The sequence below is a fragment of the Cyprinodon variegatus genome, unplaced genomic scaffold (assembly GCF_000732505.1).
Source record: "Cyprinodon variegatus isolate N-32 unplaced genomic scaffold, C_variegatus-1.0 Scaffold1331, whole genome shotgun sequence".
NCBI classification, from domain to species: Eukaryota; Metazoa; Chordata; class Actinopteri; order Cyprinodontiformes; family Cyprinodontidae; genus Cyprinodon; species Cyprinodon variegatus.
Genome location: NW_015151784.1, coordinates 77,662 through 101,469, shown reverse-complemented (window position 1 = coordinate 101,469; position 23,808 = coordinate 77,662). Strand labels below are relative to the sequence as shown.

At 40.1% G+C, this 23,808-nt stretch overlaps 1 protein-coding gene across 2 annotated transcripts; it reads left to right on the top strand.

The window, feature by feature from the left end:
- The first annotated feature begins 38 nt into the window (after positions 1-38).
- On the top strand, positions 39-18,095 carry nyap2 (neuronal tyrosine-phosphorylated phosphoinositide-3-kinase adaptor 2). Of its 2 annotated transcripts, none has more exons than XM_015402291.1 (7): positions 39-385; positions 3,007-3,220; positions 3,718-4,031; positions 5,048-6,103; positions 8,561-8,680; positions 9,777-9,886; positions 9,974-11,059. In XM_015402291.1, the coding sequence occupies exons 2-7, from the start codon at positions 3,018-3,020 to the stop codon at positions 9,977-9,979; spliced, it is 1,809 nt and encodes a 602-aa protein (XP_015257777.1). In that variant the 5' UTR covers positions 39-385; positions 3,007-3,017; the 3' UTR covers positions 9,980-11,059. The 2 variants fall into 2 exon arrangements, with proteins under 2 accessions (XP_015257777.1, XP_015257775.1); XM_015402289.1 differs by lacking the exon at positions 9,974-11,059 and adding an exon at positions 15,594-18,095 and having other exon boundaries at positions 41-385.
- The last annotated feature ends 5,713 nt before the right edge of the window (positions 18,096-23,808 follow it).

Below are 23,808 nucleotides of genomic sequence, written 5' to 3'. Positions count from 1 at the left end.
CTCTTACACACACACACACTGAGCCGCCGTCAGCAGGGGGAGGAGTCAGCAGCCTGAGGATGCTGTCAGGTTGCCGTGGTTTCAGCCTCCTGCTTCTTGTGCCGATCGTTGTGTGCACGGCTGAAGGGTGTGAGGGTGAGGCGTAAGGATTTATGACAGGACGGAGGGAAGGAGGAAAGGAGGAAAGGAGGGGAGGAGGAGGAGGTTGTGACAGCAGGAGGTGTTGAAGGGTGGATTATCGCTGCTGCAGAAAAACATCAGAGTCATCGTTTCCTCTGAGTTCCGGCCATCAGGAAGCTCCATCACTCCATCTGGGAGCAGAGGGAGGACTGAGGGAAGGACTGAAGGAAGGATGGAGGGAGTGTGAGTCCTCGCTGGTCCTCAGGTAAGCCTCCAGCTTCATGTATTCAATATGTCTGCTGTTCTCAGGATCTCTTTTAGCTTAATAAGAATCCCCTTCGAAGTGTCAATAAAGTCTCTTCAAAACATGTCCGACTCCTTCTCACCCCAAACCCTTTTACCTTCCACATGTCCACCATTGTTTTATAAGCAATCAGAATAGAATAATAAAAAACAATAAAATATTTTGATTTAAATGTGGACATTTAATTTTGAAAGACATGAAAGGAATATAAAGGGGAAATAAAAAGAATAAAACATCTGAAATAATTCAACTAGGAAGAGACCAAGGCATGATTCAATATGGCTGCCATATTAGCATTTTTAAACCCAACCATAACCACAGGCCTGCAGGAATGAAACACAAGAGCAACAGGAGTAAAAACAATGGACCACCAAAATCAACCCAGTAAATGAGATGAATAAAATCAATGGACCAAAGACTAAAACCACAGCAGCAAAGAAAGGAAATCTAAGCAATACAAAACAGAAACCAGAGAACCATGGGGCTGAGCCTTAACACAAGAACTGGAACCAGAGAGCAGCTAGTCAAAAGCCAAAACTGAACTGTTCTTCAGATTCATCCATTCACCTTTTTTTCTAATTTATATACAATTTATTACCTATGTTTCTCAAAGCATTTAAATTGAAAATGTTCAAGTTGATTTCTGGTTACAAGGAAATTCTCACTCACTAAATGTATACCAATACAATCAATTTATGCAGACAGATTAGATTCAGTGACTCCTGGTCCAGTCTGATCTCAACTGTAATACAAGATAGAATAATTGAAGTTATTGTGTCAGTTGGTTCAAAGGATGCATAGGAACCCCAGCTGAATTATTGAGTTATCACCCTTGCAGTTATCCATTATTCCTGGGAAGCATTTGGTGACAGTTGAAAGGAAAACTTTTTTTTTTTTAACACGAAGAAATGTTTGTATTGTTATTGATTTCTACAATTATTACAGTCCTTGCTTACTAACAGATCTGTCTGTTGTTTGTTCCTGACCTTGGTTTTAGTTCTTTCTACTTTCTCTCGATTTGGTTGTCAGTGGAATTCCATACATAAGCTGGAGAAGCTGGCGTTCAGCAGGTGTTTTTCCAACCTGACCCAGCTCAATTGCAGCAAATTTACTTCAATATGTTCCTACTTTAAAGTGTTTATGTTTTTGAAGCATCTGATTATGCAATTGCCAATTCCCTAAAGAATTAGCAGAAAGTTGGAACGTAGATACAAACATGAGGAAACAGAACTCAAAGTAAAGTTGGGTTCACGTCTTTGGGCTCGAGAATGTGTTTGACAGAGAGACATTACGTAAATAAATCAACTGACAATAATAAAATCAGCTGCAGGTGAAGCGTGAAATGATTCTGGGAGGAGCAGCAGTAGTTTTTTTTTTTATCTTCCAAATACTGACCTGCTGGTCAGACGGAGCTTCAGAGGAGTTTGCATCGTTAGAAGGAACATCTGTCCCTCACCTCCTCCTTTTTCTCTTTTCATCGTCTCCCCTTCACCAGCCATGTAAAAGGATGCATTACATCATGCTCCTCTGAGAGATGCTGCTGTTGCTAGGATACTGCTGGCCGACTCTCTCTTCCATTTTTAGAAGGATGCTGAGAGACAGGGGTTGGGGGAGGGGATGCCGACAGAGAGCAGATGGATTCAAAAAGACTTTATCAACAAGGTACTTTTCCAACAGAGACCATGAACCGATGGTTCTCGGTCCCTTAGCAGGTTCAGATATATTAATGACATGCAAGGCATTAAATGTTAGAGTTAAACCTTTCATAGCTGGGATCCAGAAAAACAGCTTTCAGCGCTGATGAGAACATTTTTTTTTTGCCAACAGAATTAAGAGACAAACTGCAACCAGCAGCAAGTTAAGCTGTTTTTTGGGAATAAACCATCTCTAGAAATGTTTGTTACAATGTTTGTTTCTCCTCTTTGCACATTTATTCTTATTTGTTTTAACATATTCATAAAGGAACAACCTGTATGGTACATTTCAATACAGGAATTCAACAATACAGAGATGAGAGGATTTCAAGGATCTAACTTTATATTGTGTAGCACTTTCCTTCCTTCTCACACAGTTTTACATCTTGAATCATCAAACTTTAAATTTGATATGATTTGATCCTGTAGACAGAAGCTGCCCCTCAATAAAGAAATCTTAATTTTAACCCGAAAACTGGTGCCGTTTGTCTTATGCAGTGCATTATGGCCAAAATCTATACTTAAGAGTCATGTGACTAAAATGTATACTTACAAAGTCTTTCTAAGAAGAATATGTGTCAAATTTTCCAAAAAAAGCAGTTTTTTATTTTTTGCAATTGTTATATTTTATGATTTATTATTATTATTATTGATTTTAATTCCACTTCCTAATACCCCTAATTCCCCTCCTTCTGATTAAAATGGAGACAGTTCTCAGGTCAACAAATGTTCTTCACGTATATTGCTAGAAGTCAGAGCTGCGGTTGAGGCTAATTTAATCTGACATATAACCTCAGCTGTGTACCACAGAACCTGATTAACTGAAACTCAAACCCAAGGAGAACATAGCATGAGCTCAGAAAGCATCTGATCTTATCCTCTCTTCAGATCTGTGAGTCATGACCTCTCAGGAAGAGGCTTCTTCCTTCAGAAGATTCTTTCAGTACGTCGAGGACAGCGGTCTTCGAACATACGATGGTCTGGTGATCCAAAACGCTTCTGACATCGCCAGGGAGAGCGACCGCATACGGAACCAAACCAATTGGAACTATCTTCAGGAAAAACACCAGAAGAAAAGGAGGCAGGAAGAGGCAATAAAGAGGTAAATGCAGTTTTGTAACTAAGATCATCATGTTTAATGCTGATACATTTCACTTAAAACAGATCAACTTTTCCTAACAACAAAAACATGAACAAGACGAGGTTTTTGTTCTAATGCAGAACACCAGGGCATGGAAATTTAAACTGGTAGAATTAGATTGCAACTCCTAAGTCTTAGTGCACTGGTGCCCTGCAGTTTTTGGTGTGTCTGTGCTTCAATCTATTTAAATCAAATAAGTAGGTCGTGAGCAGAGAGCTAAATAAACTATTTAAACAACAAGTAAAAGCTCCACGGCCCCACGAATCAAGAGTTTTACATTGAAGCCCTTGTTTTAAACTTTTCATTATCATTATTTTACTGTCCACAGTATTGTATGCTAAACGTTCTACACATTTTATGGACATCTTTGACATTTCTGATTATGACTATTGACACTATACTTGAATAAATCTCAGATCAGAAGGGAACTCGCCAAATTTTCTGTGGGTCTTTTTCAGGATTGGGGAAGATGTCACCATGGCTGCAGATGGGGCATACTCTGGGAAACATTTCAGAATGGGCTTCATGACAATGCCGGCACCACAGGATCGACTGCCTACAACTACGCAAGGCTTCACTGTTCGATCCCAGTCTCTTCACTCAGTGGGCGGGGGAGAGGAAGATTCCAACCACAGTCGCAAACAACCCCCACCTAAACCCAGGCGAGACCCTACGACCAAACTGAGCAGCAGCTCTGAGGCGGTAGATGGAGTCTCTGGTTTCATAAAGAGAGATTATCAAGAAACAAAGGATGGTGCAGAACCGTCAGAAGGTGAGAACAGCATCATAGCATATAGAAAGTCTCTATGTCCTTTAGAACAGGGGTCTGCAACATTTTCCAGGCCAAGGAGCCCCATGCTGATGGCGTGTTGGAGCAGGGACCCCCTAATTACATATATATATTGTATGAAATAGCGTTATATCAAACTGGTCCTATAGTCACTCTATTACAGATGGAGGAAACTAACAAAAGTAATTTCACCCTGGGATTATTAAAGTATTTCTCATTCTGATTCCTGGTTGATTGGACAGGTGTTGTGAATGAAATGGTGCCCAGTTTGAAAGAGCTTCTCCATGTCGCTGAATGTGTGCATTGATGAATGAAAGACATCTTCTGCCTCCATTTATCTGTTTACTGCAGTGTGTTGAATTTATGTTATGTGTGTTTAAAGACATTTCAATTAGTGGAAAAAATTGCAGGGGGAATATAAAATCAAAGTCTAATCAACCAAAACTTTCGCAACCCCCAATGCAGTACCTCCATGGACCTCCTAAAGGGTCGCAGACTCCCTGTTTAAGACCTCAGCTTTAGGACAATGTTTCAGACCTCTGTCCAGGGCAGGCTTCATGTAAGTAGTGTCCAGATTTAGGGCTGGTGTCCTGCATGTTTTAAAACCTTTAATGGAAATGGATGAGTCATTAGCAGGCTGCTCCAGATGATGGAATGCTAAAGAGCCAATTCAGCCACTTGAATCAGTTTAATTGGAGTAAAGACCTATGGGACATCAGTCCCTCAGGACTGAATATAAACTACCGTGCTTCTTGCTGTTACCAAGAGCTTATTTCTATAAACTGTTATTTCCAGGCTTCTGAGGGCTGGATGACGAATGAATATGTAATCGGGCTATTTGAATCTTGGGTGTCTGATGATCCCATGATACCAGTTTAAGATTAAACAATAAGAGCTAAAACATGTTTGAGACTGATTTTAGTCATAAGGTTGACTAACATGAGAAGTAGAAATTGCAGAAGGTTCATGGGTTATTAGTTTTCTCTGTTTTTCTGCAGCTCGATTCTATCAACACACTGAAGAATGCAAAAAGATGCCTCCCCCCAAACCCAAAAGAGATCCAAACACTCAGCTGAGCTCGTCTTTTGATGAATCCTACATCCGTAACCATTGCAGCAAGAAGTCTTCCCTACAAGGTGACAAATCCTCATCTCAGAGTCAGAGTCCCGCATCCAGAGACACAGACGATGAGGAGCCAGTTTATATTGAAATGGTTGGAAACATCCTGCGGGAGCTGAAAAGTCAGGAAGCTCTTGACGATGAGCAGAGTGAGTCTGTGTATGAGGAGATGAAGTACCCGATGCTGGAAGACTTTCTGCAGGATGTGCAGTCCACCATCCTGGACAGTGAAGCGTGGGCCTCCCGGGGCTCATTCTGTGACATTCCCCCACCCTTCCCCAACCTCCTAACTCACCGTCCACCTCTGCTTGTCTTTCCACCTGCCCCGGCTCAATGCTCCCCTAACTCTGACGAGTCCCCTCTCACGCCCCTTGACGTAACTCGTCTACCTATGTTAGAAAATGTTAACGTGAGTAAATCAGGGGGTGCAGAGCAGCCACAGAGCTCCAGTCACCACCGCAAAGACCGGGACAGGGATAGGGACAAGGATAGGGACCGGGAAGTGCCCCACACACACACAATCACATCCTCTGGTCGGTCATCAGCCCCTCCTCTTCCCTCCAGCTTTTACAAGTCATCTAGCTCTGCCCACAGTGGTCATGGTTACCCCCGCAGCCAATCAGCGTGTCCCTCTCCGGTCAGCATGGGACGCTCTTTGACTCCTCTCAGTTTGAAGAGGCCACCACCTTACGATACTCTGATAGCTGGAGGAAGCATGCCCCGCTCCTCTTCGTCATCATCATCATCCTCGCAGAGGGCAGGAGAGGGCGGGGCTAAACTCAGTAACTCCTCCTCCGCCCATGGCTCCATGCATAACGTCTCCGGGAGGTCCCAGACTCCAACGAGTCCACTGGATGAACTAAACAACCTGTTTGCATCAGGCAGACAAGTGAAGAAGAGAGGCTCAGGAGGAAGGAAGAGCCGAGAGGGTGAAGGTAAGAATATCACAGAATATTAGAAAACATACTAATAAAGAAACCAAAGTACCGTACTTGAACAGCATGAGTCAGACATGCAGCAGAACTCTGCTTCATCTAAGCTGTTATCTCCTGCAATAAGGAAGGTATGGCCCAAGGTTGTATGGGGCCTTAACATGAGTAGTGTTTTGGCCCTTCTTCCTGATATGATCATCATCACTTATAACACCTGTTCTATACAGATTTGGTGGAATTATGTAGAGGAATAAATTAAAGGGCCCTTTAAAACCTTAAGTTAAGATATTAAACCATTTAAATACTTTTGCTTAAATTGTCAAATCAATTTTAACAGTATTTTCTTTCTCATTTTAGATCGATTTTAAAATTAAAGCATTAATGGGAGGCTGCTGACGGTTTGCAGGCCCTTAGCATTGGCTTAATTACCTTCTGCCTCTACAGCTCTTTATATTTATATCTTTCTTTCATTTTTTATGTCCTGTTTATCAAATATAGCTCTGAGAATTTATGTCTCAGTGCTAGATGATAGGCCAACAGCTTTGCTTTCACAAGCAGACCAGGATGAGTGTTGCCATAAGCTTCTGCTTGATACTTGTATATGAAACTCTATTGAACATTATTTGGGGAGTAAACCTATATATAACGGACATGGACAGGGATGTGAAAAAGAAAGAAGGAATAAGAACTAATGGGAGAGAGAGAGAGAAAAGAAAGAGTGTACAAAAAGAGAGAAAATAAAGGAAAAACAACTAAATTTAACTGCATGAGATGAGAGGAACAGAGAAGAGCAGCGGGTATCCATATGAGTCGGAGTCAGAACTATATATATCTGTAGCTGCATCTTAATGTTTAGTATTAGCATCTATATATAGAACTGCTGTTACTACTACACCATCACACATTGAGCAAGGCACAGACAATGGCACAGCACTTATGTGTCTGTGGCACAGACACATAAGTGCCTGCCTTACATGTCAAACACCCTGCCTCATATGGTTCACGACCCTGGCAAAAGCGCAAGAATTTTTTCTTTAGCTCTTCCGTATACGCACACTTTCCTTTAGGCATTGCTGTAAAACCGGTGGACACATATGTGCTATTGCCTGTCGCACTCAGGAGTAGACTAGCAGCAAGCAAACTCTCTTTACTTTTCCCACACATGATCACACATAGATGATGCAAAGTGATTGGATTTGGGGAAAAGGTATGGGCGTGACTAATTTACCATAGAGAGAAACCTGCAATGGAGTAGTGGAATGGAGTGGCAATCTAATCACAATGCCCTATGGTGTAATGATCTTGGTTCTGTTGGTTTTCTTTAAGTTTTTCTGTCACAATTTGGTTGAGGTTTTTGTGAGGACCCAAATGCAGAGGCTGAGAGGCAGGGGTGAGTGAAGATTTAATGGGATAACACTGGTAGCAAAAACAGGAATCCAAAAATCCAACTTATAAATGTATAAATACATAAAAATTAAACATAAATCAGAACCATGGCGACATCAGGGGAAAACAATCACAAGGAGCCAGGGTGAGACAAAGTAAGACGAGGAAGCTGCACTGAGGGACTGCAGAGGGAGTGTACGTATTTATTGCTGACTGAACAAAGGCAGGACTAACGAGCTGATAAGGAGCAGGTGTGAGTAGAGCTGACGAGGAAGCCAAGGGAGAAGAAAACACAAGGGGGCAACAGAGGACAAGCAATAAGTAACCTAAGAAACTTAAATAAATCCAGAACACACCAATAAAGCTAGAAAACAAAGAAAAACCTGGATAAACTTGAAACTGAAAACTTAGAGAAAACCAACAGAGCGAAGATCGTTACATATAGGCTCTGTAATGTGTTCGAGGCAGTCAGCCAAAATCCCGTACGATTTTGAAATCCCCCCATGGCATTTATTTAGGTCTGAAAAGCAAGAAATAGCTGGGAAAAAGAGGCATCTGGTCACCCTGTTTATGTTTCCATATATCTACAGCTTTCACTACATGAAGCAATATCAGATACTAAAATATGCTAGTTTTTCTCCTTTTTATCCAGAGTTCCTGCTTTTGCAAAAAATGTTGTTGCATTTTTCCCTGTGAACATGTAGAATTGAACTTTAGGTTCAAGATTAACTAGAGTGTGGCCATAACTCCCATTTTGAGCACTGCTGATGCAGATGAAAGATCAGCAGAATAGAGAGGGGAAGGCAGGTAAAAACATTTCAGAAATAACTTTCAATTTAGAAAACCATTTGAGCGTTTACGTAGAAGCTCTGATAATTTCCAGAAAACATTTTCACTTGAAAAGGATTAATACTGCACCACATACTCTCAGATTTTCTTCTTTAAGTTTTATTGTTTCATCTACCGACATTTTTTCTTCTTTGTGCTTTTTTAAAATGTTCTATTAAAAACAGACAAAATTATCAGTTTGTTTCTTTACGTATGCACTGACATGTCTTTTCTTATTTAACGCAGGAGACTCCAAGTCTCTGCCAAGACATGACAGCAAAGACAGAGATGGACAATCAAGTCCTGTGTCCAGCAGGTTGGGGAGGTCATCCGTGAGCCCCACCATGATGCTTTCAGGGGGAGGAGGTGAGTAGCTTTAACGCTTTGAACTGGTATATCAACAGGAGGTCAGATGGACGGTGAGTCAAACTCAACCCTCGACAGGCCGAGCTTCCAACCATACAGAAGGCTTGGTTAAGTTAAATAATTTTCAGACAATTATAATAATAATAATAACTGAACTTTATTGATCTCATCTTGGAGAAATTTACCTCAGTGGGTTGCCATTGTGGTTGCCGATGGGTTGCCATTGAGGGGCGACCAAGGATTCAATCAGGCAATTAGGGGTTAAGGGTCTTGCATCGTGGCAGGCTGTGGAAGAGAGTTTGAATCAAGAACCTCAGGTTTCCAAACTCTAAGCCCTAACCACTGGGCCACCACCCCCCCTAAACAAACAGATGCTTCAAGCTTTGCAACCTGTTTTAATTTTAGTAATGTTAAATCACATAGATAATATGTCCATTTAAAGTACATCTGAGGAAACGGGGATTTCACAGAAACAGCAGACAAGTTGTATTGACAGCTGACAGTGAATTATTTACAGTCTACAAACAGCAGAATATAAAGGAATAAACATTTCTAATATTCCTCTCAATAAAATCTTTGTCTGATTCTGTAGGACTTGCTAGTATAATTTATTTATGTGTTTTTGTGCTTTTTTAATCTATGTGTTCCATCATATTTACTATGTGGAATTATAATATCTGAACACAGTGTATTTTCCAGTAGTTATACATCTTCATATCCTTTAGCTATCCCCAAGTTTATCCATCCATTTTTTTGCCTGATCTTACTCTCCTGTTTTCCATTGTACTTCCGGCTGTTCCTTTCCACGTTCAGCCGATCTCCAACATCTATAAGCAAAGGTGCTGATGACAGCAGCACAGCTGATATTTCTCTCCAGGATGGTGTCACAGTCAAACAGGAACAGACAAGGTGAAGCTACTATGAGAAAAAGCAGGGAGAGCATAACGTTAGAGATTGAACTAAGAGATTCTGCAGAGTGGTGGAATAGAGATAGAATGAAGCAGAATGATGAAAAGGGGGTCCCTATGTCCTCCACAAGTCTAAACCTATAGCAACATTACTATGTCGAATGACATCCTGGTGTGTGGTTCTGCAGAATCAAAGACCGTAGGAAAACTGGGCCGATCTGCATCAACATCAGGGGTTCCTTCTCCAGGAACTCCACAACGCCACCTCCACGAGTCCCACCATCCCGCCCTCAGCCAGGTAAGACACCTGTCCAGCACCCTGTCACCTGTGTGCTTGTGTCTCTATCACCTGTCCTGACCATATGTGTTTGAAATGTTCACACAGGACTGAACTTTGGTGAACAAACAGAGAACAGGAGCTTCAGACCTTCTCCTGAACTTAGTTTTTGGTCTTAATCTAAATTATAATCACTAACAGCCTGCAGCCAAACATTCACTGGCTCAATAACACTTTATTACTAACATGCTAAAGTTTTAAAAAGCAGCACCGTAACACCACACTGATGCTGAACTAACATTGAGTCATTCTCAAGCACTTTAACACATTAAACTCTTTTTAAACATTAGTATCATAAAACAAGAAATCAAACAAAATCCTCTTACCTCTGTCCACACATTGAATATTCTAATATGTGCTGAATTCTCCCACTCTGATACTTTCTAATTAGGTCCTACTCTGATCCATACCTGCCAGCTCCAGTCATACACATACTGCCTGTGCCCTCATTATAAAGCATTTTGACTAAGCCCCATTATTATTATTATTATTTTTCTACCGCTCCTTATACCCCATTTACACTACTCCCTGAAAACCGAACCATGCCGAGCTTGGATCAGTTAACTGTGCCGAGCCTGGTTCCTTAAGACCATTTACACACCACGCTAGCACAGTTCCTGGCCTCCTAGTGACGATCTACAGTACTACCTAGAGTTAAACAGGCAAATCAAGTTATGTTTTGTTATCATTGTGATATTTCGTTATTTGCGGGAGTCAGGTGAAGAAGGCTGCCTTTGGTGGATTTCCTTGATAGAGTCTGCTTTTTGGGAAGTGGATACGACAAACAATAGTCTAATCAGGGCTTATAGACACAGGAAACAACGGCAGATGTTTAGGTTCATCACACTGCTAAGAAGAATCATCACTGGAAATTGTATGGCACGGTAGGGAAGCTAGTATTTTTATGACTCTTAAATTTCATGATTACAGACGCTGATTGTAAGGAGATGACGCGGTCTGCTCGTACGCTCTTTGTTATCGGAGAACTGAAGGACTGGTTATACACCTGCAGCAGTGTGTAGCAGTTAGCTTGTTGCATATGATTTTGATTTATGCCCAAGTTTGAAGCGTGGTCTGCGCTACGTTATTCCACGCCACAACGCAAGACAATCACGAACTAGCTGTGGGTCTAGCTACAGCTGGGGATCCAGGTGGAAAAATGGTCCCAGCATTCTCACGCAACTCACTCTTCCAGCTGGTCCAACTTCAAAAGTCGTTTTCCACAATGGTGGTCATACAAACAAAATAAGACGGTAAGGTACCAAACAGGAAATACACATAGTATAGAGCAGATGTAGATTTGACCAATCAGAGGCCTCCTGTCTGCGGCACTGTCTGCGGTCACCTACAATTTTGGAGAGTGTCTGCGGGAGGGCAAATTTGCATTCACTGCGACACATACCCAGATGACCTGGTTTCTGAGTATAAATCAGCCTTTAGCCAGAACTGAACCGCACAAAGCCCTACCGATGAACTAGTACCAGTTTAGCGAGGTCCGGTACGGTTGTGCGTGGCATTTACTCTAAACAGTTATCTCGGTTACCGTGCTCAGACCAATCTCGGTACGGTTTCAAAAGGGTAGTGTAAATAGGGCTTTATTCTGACCCCCTGCTGACCTGATCCATACCCTCCTGCTTCTAACTCTATCTATTTTGATACACATATTCTCCACCATGTTGTTAAACATTTTGCCCAGTTTCAGTCCGTTTAATACAGTTCTCCTACATTTGTCGTGTGAGGTATGCATATAATCACACAGTAGAGATTAAGCTTAACACAAGCAAAACAGTCTTTTATTTCTATACAGTTTCTTTTGATTGGAACTCATTCAAAGCATAACAGAACCTCCATAGTGCCAGTTGGTAGAATCGGACTAGAACTGAGCCAAACTTCACCCTGCCTCCATCACCTCCTCCCCGTGATTGTGTTTCTTTGTCAAACCTTTTTCAATAAAAACCTAAATGTTGTCTCTTATGCTGTTTGTTATGTCTGAGTCTACAGTGTTATCATTTTCATGTATGTCTACTTCTGTGTTCAAATAATCCTTTTGGAGCAATTGTAGTTTGTGTTCTTAGTTCTGGTTTCTTTGTATTAATACTGGACTGGCTAAACATTAAAATTGATCTTCTGTCCAGTTTTTTGCTAGTTTCCCCCTGTTATGCCCTGAAACAAATCATATAAGAGCCAACTAATTTAAAAAAAAATACTTGTTTCGACAGCCAGCTTTAATTCCATTTACACAGAATAAAACTGCAAGAAAACCTATTTAAAATTCACTACCTTGACTTGGAACTCAAGATTAGGTTGAATAGGGACGCCAATGGAAACATAATAGAGACACAATAAGTTAACAATATTTTATCGAAAATTACTAACAAATTCACAATGAGATTAAAGTGTTTATGACACAATACTGATCCTATTTAATCATGCATCAGGACATACGAAGTGGTTCTGAATTATATGAATTTAAAAGGCTTATTTTAACAGAAGTATCCTAGATTTAGTCGCATCATGGCTTCCAGCAACATTAGCAATTATCAATAAGGGAACAAAAAAAATCCATGCCTCTCAAAAAGCACAGAAGAGACAGTGTGGAGTTCTGCAACTTCTCCCAAGCTCATCTTGAACCTAAATAAGCTGACACCAGCCTTATAGGGTTGAATAGATGTATCTTAATCCATGAAAACTTCAGCAGCTGTCCATGACAAAACCACTGCTCCAAATCTAACTCATTCTCACGTCCCTTCCTCTTTCTCCCTTAGTCACTAAGTTACACTAATGTCCTCCGATTATCAGCATTTTTTTACAAAAATATTTTATGCAGGAACATCGGTATTAATTTTATAGTCCACACGGTGGAGCAGTGGGTATCACTGTAGCCTTGCAGCAAGAGTGCTCTTGGTTCTATTTCTGGCCCTGATGCTTTCTTTGCATGTTCTCCCTGTTCATGCATGGGTTCTATCCGGGTACTCCGGTTTCCTCCTTCAGTCCAAAAACATGACTATTAGGTTAATTGGCTTCTCTACATTGTCCTTAGGTATAAGTGTGTGCGTGCATGGTTGTTTGTATTTGTATGTCCAGGCTGTACCTAGCCTCTCACCCATAGACTGGATGGATGGATGTCAATGTCTGGGAAGGAGACAAAAGGCAAAAAACAGATCCTTTCCATGATGATACATCCAGCTGATGGAGTACTGGGAAAGTTAAGACAAAGAAGCCAAAGATAAATATTAAAACGACAACCTTTGTAGTTTAGACATTCATAATAGTGAATGTGTAAACTAAAAGGCTGCAACAGAGGGACATAAATCATAAGGCAGAAAGTAACTAGATTATTTTTATATATATTTAACCAACTATAAGTCTACATAGAAACCCTAAAAGGATAAAATTAACAGAATATGACACGATAAAATATACCACAAAGGAACTACTGAAGAAACTCCTGAGATAAGAAACAGACCCAAACACAAACTTCATTACAGAACTGTCTTTTTTGTCTGTTTTAATTACTAACATCATTTAGCATTTTAATTATACATATCCCTGCTTTAGTTGTGGAGAGCAGAAGAAGTTTGGTATTCTGATTTTAACATTAACATTAAGTTTTCAGTGTGGGTTCTTTCAAAGAGGTTGGTGTTTTCTTTTAATGAAGCGTACATGTTATCCTCCCTCATGTAATGTAAATTAAAGACTGCTATTTATTGCATAAATCTAGCTGTACTATATCAGAGGACCGTGGCTACAGCTCCTTTGTTCAGCTCGCTCCCTGTCTGCAGCAGGTTGCCAAACTACAAACATACTTTGCATCAACAAGTTTTGCAAAAGTAGGTTACATAAGAAAGATGGTGGTTCCTTAAGTAGTTTCCTTAAGTGGCACTCAGACTGAATGCGGTGTCATTGGATTTGCACAGTATCCTTATGTAAACCACACAGGGATGCAGCCAGTGAGGAGGCAGGGTCAGTGCTCTGCTCTCAACTCTTCCTATTTGATAGAAATGAGGTGTTGTCAAACAGCAGCACCGCATGGAGAGAGTGGAGCGGTGAAAATTTGAACTTTTTAAGAATTCACCTTGCGTCAAGTGCCGGCAAGATTAAGCTTTTTTCAGTTAAAATGGAATTAAGAGGAAATAAAGCTGATAAAGGAGGAAATAAGAAAAGTTCAGAAGAGGTTTTTAGGTGGCTTTAAAAAGCCTAGGACTATTCGTCCTCCTCCCTTCTACAAGGAAATACACCCGATTCCGAGCATCAGCCAGACGCACCCCTGCTAAACCAAAGTGACCTACTTTTTCAGTGCTCTGGGCTTTTCCAAAAATGCATGGACTCTTTAAGCAGATTCAAAGGTTGTGCATAGAGAACAATTTAGCAGCAGTCTGAAATTGTCACAGTTCCACTGTGCTTCTATTGTGAAGTGCCAATAGTGAGACCTTGACAAGAAGATGTTATAGGGTTGATAGGGGTAGAATCATTAAAAATGATTCAGAAAATATTACAATTTTACCAGCAAAAATTAAGTAGCACTGAAAAAGTAGATCATTTTTATTTAGTTTGGAGCTCAATGAAGGGATAGAAACCTCTGGATGACCTAAAAATAATCTTTAATATCTCCGAAAGAAAAATAGGACACGATGGAGTCTGCATGGAGTTTGCATGTTTTCCATGAGCATGCGTGGGCTCTCTCCGGGTACTCCGGCTTCCTCCCACAGTCCAAAAACATGACTGTGAGGTTTATTGGCTTCTCTAAATTCTCCTTAGGTGTGAGTGTGTGTGTGAATGGTTGTTTGTCCTGTGTGTCTCTGTGTTGCCCTACGATGGAATGGCGACCTGTCCAGGGTGGACCCCACCTCTCACCCTGTAGACAGCTGGGATAGGCACCAGCACCGCTCACAACCCCATTAATGGATGAAATTGTATATTTTAAAAGAAACAATTCCAGACAGAAGAAACATTTTTCCTATCAAATTTATTTTTAACATAGGGGTTATAAAACCTCCACCTCTGCTGACGATATTTACTCCTTACTGTATGTCAGCTTGACCTCCAAATGTCGTCGTAGGTTCAAATACGCTTGAATATAAAAAAAAAACAAGAACAATCAGTTTAATATAAATATTAACTGCATGTCTTATTCTTTAAAGAGAGACAAAAAAAGCTTGTTCGTTATTCGATAAATGTACTACTGATGGACTACCCAAACATTTTACTCAAGTAACAGCTGTGATTATTATATTTAGATTTTTCCTCAGTAAAAGTATTTTGTAGTAAAACTGCCCCCAGACTGTATCTGCCAATCAGTACAATAAGGCTCTAAATAAATGGCTGTAAACAGGAAACCATCTCACAAAGGAGAATGGGCCAAAAATCCTCTAGAGGGATATTAACCAGTAATTGCTGGTTTTCTCAAATGCTTGATCCAAGATGAAAACGCTCGTTAGGCTGTTAGGATAATGAAATTCATTAGAAATGAAATGCTGATTATTCTACTTCGATAATTCAACTCTGATTGCTTCCTGTCTGAGTGTTGGTGTCTGAATGTTGCCACAGTGACAGACTGATGTCACTACCCTCATGTCTGGAACTAACACTGACCCCATACAGAGAGGCTCAGAGCTCAGTCTGGGGGTCAACGATGTGTTGATGATGATAAGCTGTTCTTCATCACCAGATGCCGTGGCTCTGTGGTGACGCCACTATGATGGAGATGATCGAGAAAAAGAGAGTTTTGTGTCGAGAGATCAAAGCTCGCCAACGGCCAGAGAAGAACCTGTGCAAACAGGACAGCATGCCCAACCTGCCCACCTGGAGGAGGAAGCAGCCGCCGCCATACTCAGCCCCGCCCAATGCAGCCGGACACACCACCACCGTGTTCTGGGACACCGCCATCTGAGACCAATGAGACACCAATAGGGATATCCCCAACTACATTTTCCACTGACTCGGAGAAATCAGGATGATCATGATCATGATCATGACGATGATAATCATGATCATCATCATCATCATCATTATGAAAGTTATGATAACGACTTTTATGTTGGTCATAATGGTGATAATGATAAAGATGATAATGATGCGATAATAGCACTGTTGATAAAGGTGACAATGATGTTGACTGATGCAGATGATGATGGTGGATGTGATGAAGATGGCGTCATTACTGATGATGATGATGATGAAGAAGCTGTTCTGAGGGATTATGCAAATAAGGTGATGATGATCCTCATCATCATGAAGATGACAGTTAGGACAAGGACTTTTATGTTGGTCATAATGGTGATAATGATAAAGATGATAATGATGCGATAATAGCACTGTTGATAAAGGTGACAATGATGTTGACTGATGCAGATGATGATGGTGGATGTGATGAAGATGGTGTCATTACTGATGATGATGATGATGAAGAAGCTGTTCTGAGGGATTATGCAAATAAGGTGATGATGACAGTCATCATCATGAAGATGACAGTTAGGACAAGGACTTTTATGTTGGTCATAATGGTGATGAAAATGTTGATAATGATGCGATAATAACAATTATTAATGTGCTAGAGTTGATGAAGGTTACACTGATTATAATGTGGAGGAGGTGAGGAAGATGGTGATATTACTGATAATGCCGCTGTCTTTGGGATTATGCAAATGATGAGGATGTAATGATGATGATGATGATGATGTACCATCGTCAGTTTCGACCAACCTCTGAGAGCTTTAAGGTGATCCAAACCCGATTATTTGTTGACGAGTCAAACTCTCCAGTCGCGTCGTTCCTTCAACACAGTCGTTGGATTCGGTTCTGTTTGCACCTGAAGATTCATCTGTTCAACGCTCCTCTTCCTCCCATGTGACACAGTTTGAGTTGTTGATCAGAGCTTTTCAGCTAAACATCGTTATTGTTCCACAGGTTAGAATAAATGGTGTCTGTTAGTAAAGGAGCATCGATCCGCCCCAAACAAACACACCCAGCTTCATTTTGTCTGTATTAGTGAAAACCTTCACCACAAAGATGCAGTATGAGGAACGGCCCCTGGTTCAGATCAGGGGGCGGTCCACACGGTTCTCAGTCTTTAGACAGCCTTTCAGACAGGTTTAGCCTCCTTAATCAATGGTTCCCACCCGCATGTATGATGACATCATCCTACGCTCCAATCAGAGAGGAGGGCGTGGCTGTTCAGGTGTAGCAAAGTTTTCTGTCGTCTTTCTAGTTCATATTTTTTTATCTGTAAAAGATTCAGATGTTTTTTAAAGTCTGACGGTCGTGTAGCAGAAAATCTGAACCCCTCTATGTTTGAAAAGAATAATAAGCACATCGCTGTGATGTGTTTTTATATTTCTGAGAGAAAAGATGGTGACGTCTGTGTGTGGAGTGTAGTTGGAACGTGAACATGTTTTTATATTGGAATATTTTAAACTGAGAATATTTTTGCCAGGCTGTTTGTTGGTTTGTGCTTGTTTGCAGCTTGTGAATTTTTCATTCCAGCCTGACTCTAGTTTGTTGTCAGCTTCCCGTCGCTATGAGTCCAGCAAGACTCGGGTTTAAAACTCCAGCTTGATTAAAATTAAACATCAGCTTTTAAAAACACCTTGTGTGTATTTTTAATTTAGATATAGTTCCTGCGTTCAGTTTTATTCCAGTTTGAGATTCATGCTAAACTTCAGCTGGTGCTAATTTTAAATCCACACCAGCTCCATTCTAAGACCAGTTTGATTCTGGTTTAAGTTTAGACCTAAACCGACGGACAGTCGCTGGTGTGACTCTAACTTGAATCCAGTCTAACTCTGGTTTAGGGAGTAGGCTCTGTGTTGCTGCTGGTTCTATGACGCCTCCGCTCATCTAACATAAATAGCTTTGTGGGTTTAAATTAACCAGAATAAACTGTTGATAAACTACTAACTTGACACACATACCTCCTGTTTGTTACAGTGAAAGCAAAAAGAAATGTAGCCTTACTTCTGTGTCTTTTTACGCAATTTCTGAGTAGAATTTAGCAGGCAACACGTTGGACAAGCCTTTAAAACTAATGTTTTTTTAGTAATAAACAATTTTATGTTTTTAACGGGGGGCACATAACTTATATTTATCTTGATATTAATATTAATTCAGTTCGATTCAGTTTATTTCTATAGCGCCAATTCACAACACATGTTTTCTCAAGGCACTTTACAGTTCACCAGATCATACAATCAAATAGATTCAAAGTTTTCTATCTGAGGAAAACCAGTTGATTGCATCGACTCATTGACTCGAAGGCAATCCCTCACAATAAGCATGCTTGTAGCGACAGTGGAGAGGTAAAACTCCCTTTCAACAGGAAGAAACCTTAATCAGAACAGACTCGGTGTGAGCGGCCATATTAAAGGCTCACTTAGTTAGGCTTGATCCACAAAATAAAGTGTTTTGTTTTCTTTGTAGAACTAGGGGTCTGCAACTCCTAAATTACCTCCTTGGTGAGTCAGCAAGTTCTACCATGACCTTGATTTTTGATTAAATTTAGCAATGTTGCTGAATAGTGATGCTACCTGAGGAGTTAGAGTTTGAGACTCCTGAGTTAGAAGATTATTATTGCTCTAAAATATAAAAAAGTAATACAAAAAAAGGCTTTTTGATTAATTTTCAGCAGCAGGCTGGGCAGGAAAACTGTTGGAACTGGAAAGTGTTCCAACAGCTAGATTAACAGTTTGAAATCTGTGTTTCAATTCATTTTATTTCAAACATTTGGTAGCCCCATGCTGCCAACTTACCTCAGATATAATATGTGGAAAGTTAAAAACAATTCACTGGACTTGGTTTCCAAGTTTGACATTTTGTCATTCCAAAAAAAAACGTCTTCAAACTTGGAAACCAAGTCCAGTGGATTGTTTTTACATTTTTTTTTTTAATGACTATGACCTGGATGACTGAGAACCTTCACTAGAATATGTGGGGAGGAACCAAACTTATCCAATAAAACCTAAAAGTGAATGAACCGACGCAGGTCCAAGAACCAGCAGCAGCACTCCCTTCAACAAACTACAGAAACTGCATAGAACAACACTTACATTGAAAACAGAACACTAAAATCCAACCGATATCAGCTGCAGGTTTGGCCTGATACACACTGATCTAAAACTCTTCTTTCTTACGGCATATTTTGGATCACAGTGTGAATCTGATCATATTGAAAGAGTTTATTGGGATCCTCACATGACCTTTAACCTGGGGGTCAGGTGACTGTAAGGATGGATGATTGATTTGCAGATACCTGCATCCTATAGATCCTGATGAACATACAGCTTCTCCTGACACTGAAACAAATCCTCCTGCAGGTTAAGATAATTGTAACCTGAAATTAAGCAGTGAGTTTGTTTTTCAATATAACCACACTCTGCTAAAATTCTAAAAAAGGATAGGCTACTAATGGACCTGTCCACGGCGTACACCGTCTAAGCCTGTAGATTGCTGGAGATTGGCACCAGTCAAATGTTATCCTGATGGACAAGTGGAAGAAGAAGGATGGATGGATTCTGTTTTCCAATTTTTCTGCTCACAAACTCTTTAAACAACATTTCCTCCTTTTGCACAAAATGTTTGTCATCTAAAAACTAAGTGCACTTCCTGAGTTTTGTTAAACGTGATTCTTTCTGTTATTTACAGGATATTGATATCATACTAATTTATGATGGTTGTAAAATTTGAATTCCTCAGATCTGTTGTGATTCTAAAGGGGAAGCACTCTGTGGGTGAGATATCTGCAGAGCTGTGCGGAAGCATGGTTGGAGAAGTTGCAGGTTTCTGAATCTTAGGCGGGTTTCTTCAGCAGACAAGCAGAAACCTTCAGGATGAAGAGGGCTGCTTCAGATCATTGCTGTCAGCAGGCAGGACTTGTTCTTCATGGGTTTGCACTGTGAAATTCTGGCGTGGTTTCCTTCTCTGAGATTATTGCACTGTTTATTTTTATTGAATCTGTGAGAACAAAATTATCTGATGTATTTGATTCTGTTTTCATCATAAAGATGAGATATGAATAAAAAGTTGATTTTTCTGATGTCGAGTCCAGCTTTTTCTCTTGGTTTTTGTAGCTTGGATGCTGTCCCAGCTGTTTGACCTTCCAGACACTCCTGCTCAATGATCATATCCAAAACAACATTTCATTGAAGCAAGTTCCCCACATCTGGCAGAAATGTAACAAATCGCAGTAAATGACATCTAAATGTCTTTTGTACGACACACAGATCCTGTTTAGATGATCCCACCATTAAAGCAACACAGACAGACTCAAATAAGATCCTTTCTCAAATACAAGGCATTCAAACTAAAAAAACAAGCTTTATGAAAATTCCCTCAAGCTGATCAAGCATGTAGTGACAGAGGAAAGGAACAACTCTATTTTGACAGGAAGAAACTTCCAAACAGAGCCAGAACCAGGCTAAAGGCTTATTTGTACTCAGAAACCACGTCATCTGCGTGTGTCGCAGTGAATGCAAATGAGACCCCACCCCTTCCGCAGACCCTCTGCTGCACCTCTTCAAAATTGTAGGTGATCGCAGACAGTGCCGCAGACAGGAGGCCTCTGATTGGTCAAATCTACATCCGCTCTACACTATGCGTGTTTCCTGTTTGGTACCTTACCGGTTTGTTTTGTTTTTATGACCGCCATTGTGAAAAAAGACATGTGAAGATAAACCAGTTAGAAGAGCAAGGCGCGCGAGAACGCTGGGACCCTTTTTCCACCTGGATCCCCGCTCTTTTTCACCCTCATGTCACTCCGTTGTCGCACAAACTTGCCCCCACTTCCTCACCGCCTCGGCCGTATCTAGACCCACAGCTAGTTCATGATTGTCCCTCTTGCGTTGTGTCGTGGAATTACATAGCGCCGACTATGCTTCAATATCGGGCATAAATCAATAATATCTGCTACAAGCTTCCTGCGACACACTGCTGCGGGAGGATAACCAGCCCTTCAGGGTGAGCAACCATGTTTCAGGAATGTCTTGTAAAAGCTTAAGTGTTTATTTTAATGAAGTTTTAATGATTAAGTCATTATTAGCGATGGTGGGGGTGAAAGATGAACAGTTCAATCTAAAATGAGATGGAACCATCTGTCTGGATCACTCTAAGAGTCCCGGCTGATCAGAACCCAGCCTTGCTTGTTATGCCTTTCATGTGGCGCATTAGTCAGGGAAAAGTGGGGGAAATGATTTCTGCTGTGAGGTTTAGCGGTCACAAAAAGGGGCAGAGTTGAATGATAACTGCATCACTCTGAGCAGTCCTTCACCACTCAAGGAAACAGAGAGTGGACTCAGCAAGCTAGCATTAAGACATCTAAGAAGGAACCTGAGGCTGCAAAAAAAAACAAAAAACAAAACAAAAAAAACCTGACATATTGTGAGATAAAAGATAAGATCAACGGTGGAACTAGCCTTTTAGGGGCCCTGAACAGTGTCCCCTACCTATAAATGGACAATAATATTTGTCAATCTGTTTTATTTCAAAAGCAACTTCTTTATAGTAATATTTTTAAAACACCTGCAGGTTGAGAATTTTGCACCATCAATGGTGCATACACTGCAACACATGGTAACATTTTTCTACCATTCATAAAGAAAAAAATAATTAAATGGCACTTTATTAGGAAAGAGGGATTTAAGTGAGAAAATAAAGTACTAAAAATTAATTTTAACATTGAGGAGTATAATACAGAGCAAAAATAAAACACATTATCCATGGACCCAATGTTTCAAAAAAATTCCCTCCACATGTCTGCTTTTTATGTGGTCCATTCGCATAACTGAATCTGAAATTGACAGACATCTCCTGAAGATGAGGTTAACGTCTTATGTATTGATTTTTACCACAGTGTATTGCATGAGGTAATCCGCCATTTAGTTCTGATTTGCTGCTGCAGCTATTCAGCCTTCTGTTTTTGAAGGTTGAACACAGCATCTGTTCTTATGTTTTCCTATGATTTTTTGTTTTTTTCTATGACTACCACAATAACCAAAAAACATCTCACAATAGTTTAAGATATGGTTGAAAACACTGAAAGAGCAATCAAAATATATATTACATTACAGCACAGATTAGGTCCAAAATGCATGGAAACATGTTTGTTAGTCATGATAAAAAATGATCATTCCATTAAAAAGAATTTTAATTAATGTGTATTTAAAACCAGAGTTTTGAGAGCTCTGGTTTTAATGTTTGGGCAATGTTCCTGTTGCTAAGCTTTGTTGGATTCATTTGTAATGACTAGTGTTGGGCCAATGCCAATTTTTGGCCCTGATACTCAGACCTGGCTGTGCAGTATCGGCTGATACCGATACCATCTGTATGAAATTGATGTGTGTGTGTATATATGAAGAACTGCATACTACTTGGATGTAAAATAATTGCCATCATGGCTTTGTTAAGCTGCTGCCTACCTTTGTGAAGCAGGAAAAAGACTAATACAAAGTGAATCCAGGAATGGGTGACAATAGTTGAATAAACTTTTGGCTCTCAAAATGGTATCGGTGCCCTATTTGTTGGTGCTTGCCGATACCAATACCACCATTTTAGTACTGGATCGGGGCCCCGCCTGATACTGGTATCAGTATCGGTGCAACAGTAGTCATGACTGTTATAGGATCACCTGTAGTGTAGGTTTTTCCTTTTGTATCCATACTGGCCTCATGGATGGAAAATGGACTCCATGGAAAAGACTGAAGAGAGGAACATATTTTTCTTGAGCAAATATTTTTGCATTGGTTATGTCTAATAAAACATTTTACACAATTTCAGAGTATGTCGTTATTATGATTAACTGGTTTTACATTTTCACAAGCCCATTTTTTGGTGTCATCCTCATGACCCGGTGCCTTAGGCACAAAACATGACTTGTGCGGGGGGGATGGAGCTAAAAAATTGGCCTAAAGGGGCATGGCCTGTTTGTTCACAGAGTTAAAACCGTAATGAGCTTCTTGAAATCTTATCGATTTCTATATCTTATAGATGGAGTTATGGTTTCTTTGTCAAAAAATATTTTGATGTAAAAACCATGAGGCTTGGAGTTAATAAAAGTGGCTTCGTAACATTTTCCTCATATAGATTTGATTTAGAACTAGCTTTGTTTTCTTCTTTTAGTTCATGTCTCTGTCACTTATTTGTATTGAATTAGGGGAGCAGCAACACTTATTATTTTACAGTTAAAGCACTGAAAATTCAGAGACTGTTCCTTTGAATTAGAGCAGAAAACAGAGTCCTTATGAGAGAAGGTTTCAGTCTCTATTTGTGAACTTTTGACAACATTCTGTCCAAATATCCCAGTTCTGTTTAAGCCAAACCAAATTCTATTGTGTTATATACAATATTCTGAATGTTTTGTAATTTTGGATCATCCTTATTAAAAATAATCAGATTTATTTAGAGCAGAAACATACAAAACAGTGCAATAAATAAGGTTGTTGAAAAGAAACATTTATTTCAGTAACTTCATTATGTGAAACCAGTTTAATTACAGACTGATGATTTAAAGTCGGGAGTAGTTGATATATGATTTTTTTTTTGCACACAGCTGATGAAAACATAAGATCAATATTAATTTAAAAGCATTTTTATCTAGAAATGTATTGAAATGATATTATAAGCAGATGTTAACTGGATGCCCCAGACAGGGACCTCCTGGACCCCTCAAGCATAAATTTAGCTTGATTCATGGTCTGTCTGCTAGAGCTGCTCGTGGAACGCAGGATGCAACCGCTGAAGCCGACCGAAATAAAACAGAGGAAGCAAATAAAAAGGATTAATCAATCATGTTGCTGTGCTAAATGTTTTAATAGTTAATGAAAAAGCATATGATTTTCTCTGGAAGGAGGGTCTTGTAATTTAATGTTTTAATGGAGGTATGACCTGCAAAGGGGGGA

Bases quoted from the DNA above. Each gene is read 5' to 3' on its own strand.
- nyap2 (XM_015402289.1), top strand. From the start codon at position 3,018: ATGACCTCTCAGGAAGAGGCTTCTTCCTTCAGAAGATTCTTTCAGTAC. The intron at 4,032-5,047 runs GTGAGAACAGCA...GTTTTTCTGCAG, and splicing joins TGGTGCAGAACCGTCAGAAG to CTCGATTCTATCAACACACT. The intron at 8,681-9,776 runs GTGAGTAGCTTT...GTGGTTCTGCAG, and splicing joins GATGCTTTCAGGGGGAGGAG to AATCAAAGACCGTAGGAAAA.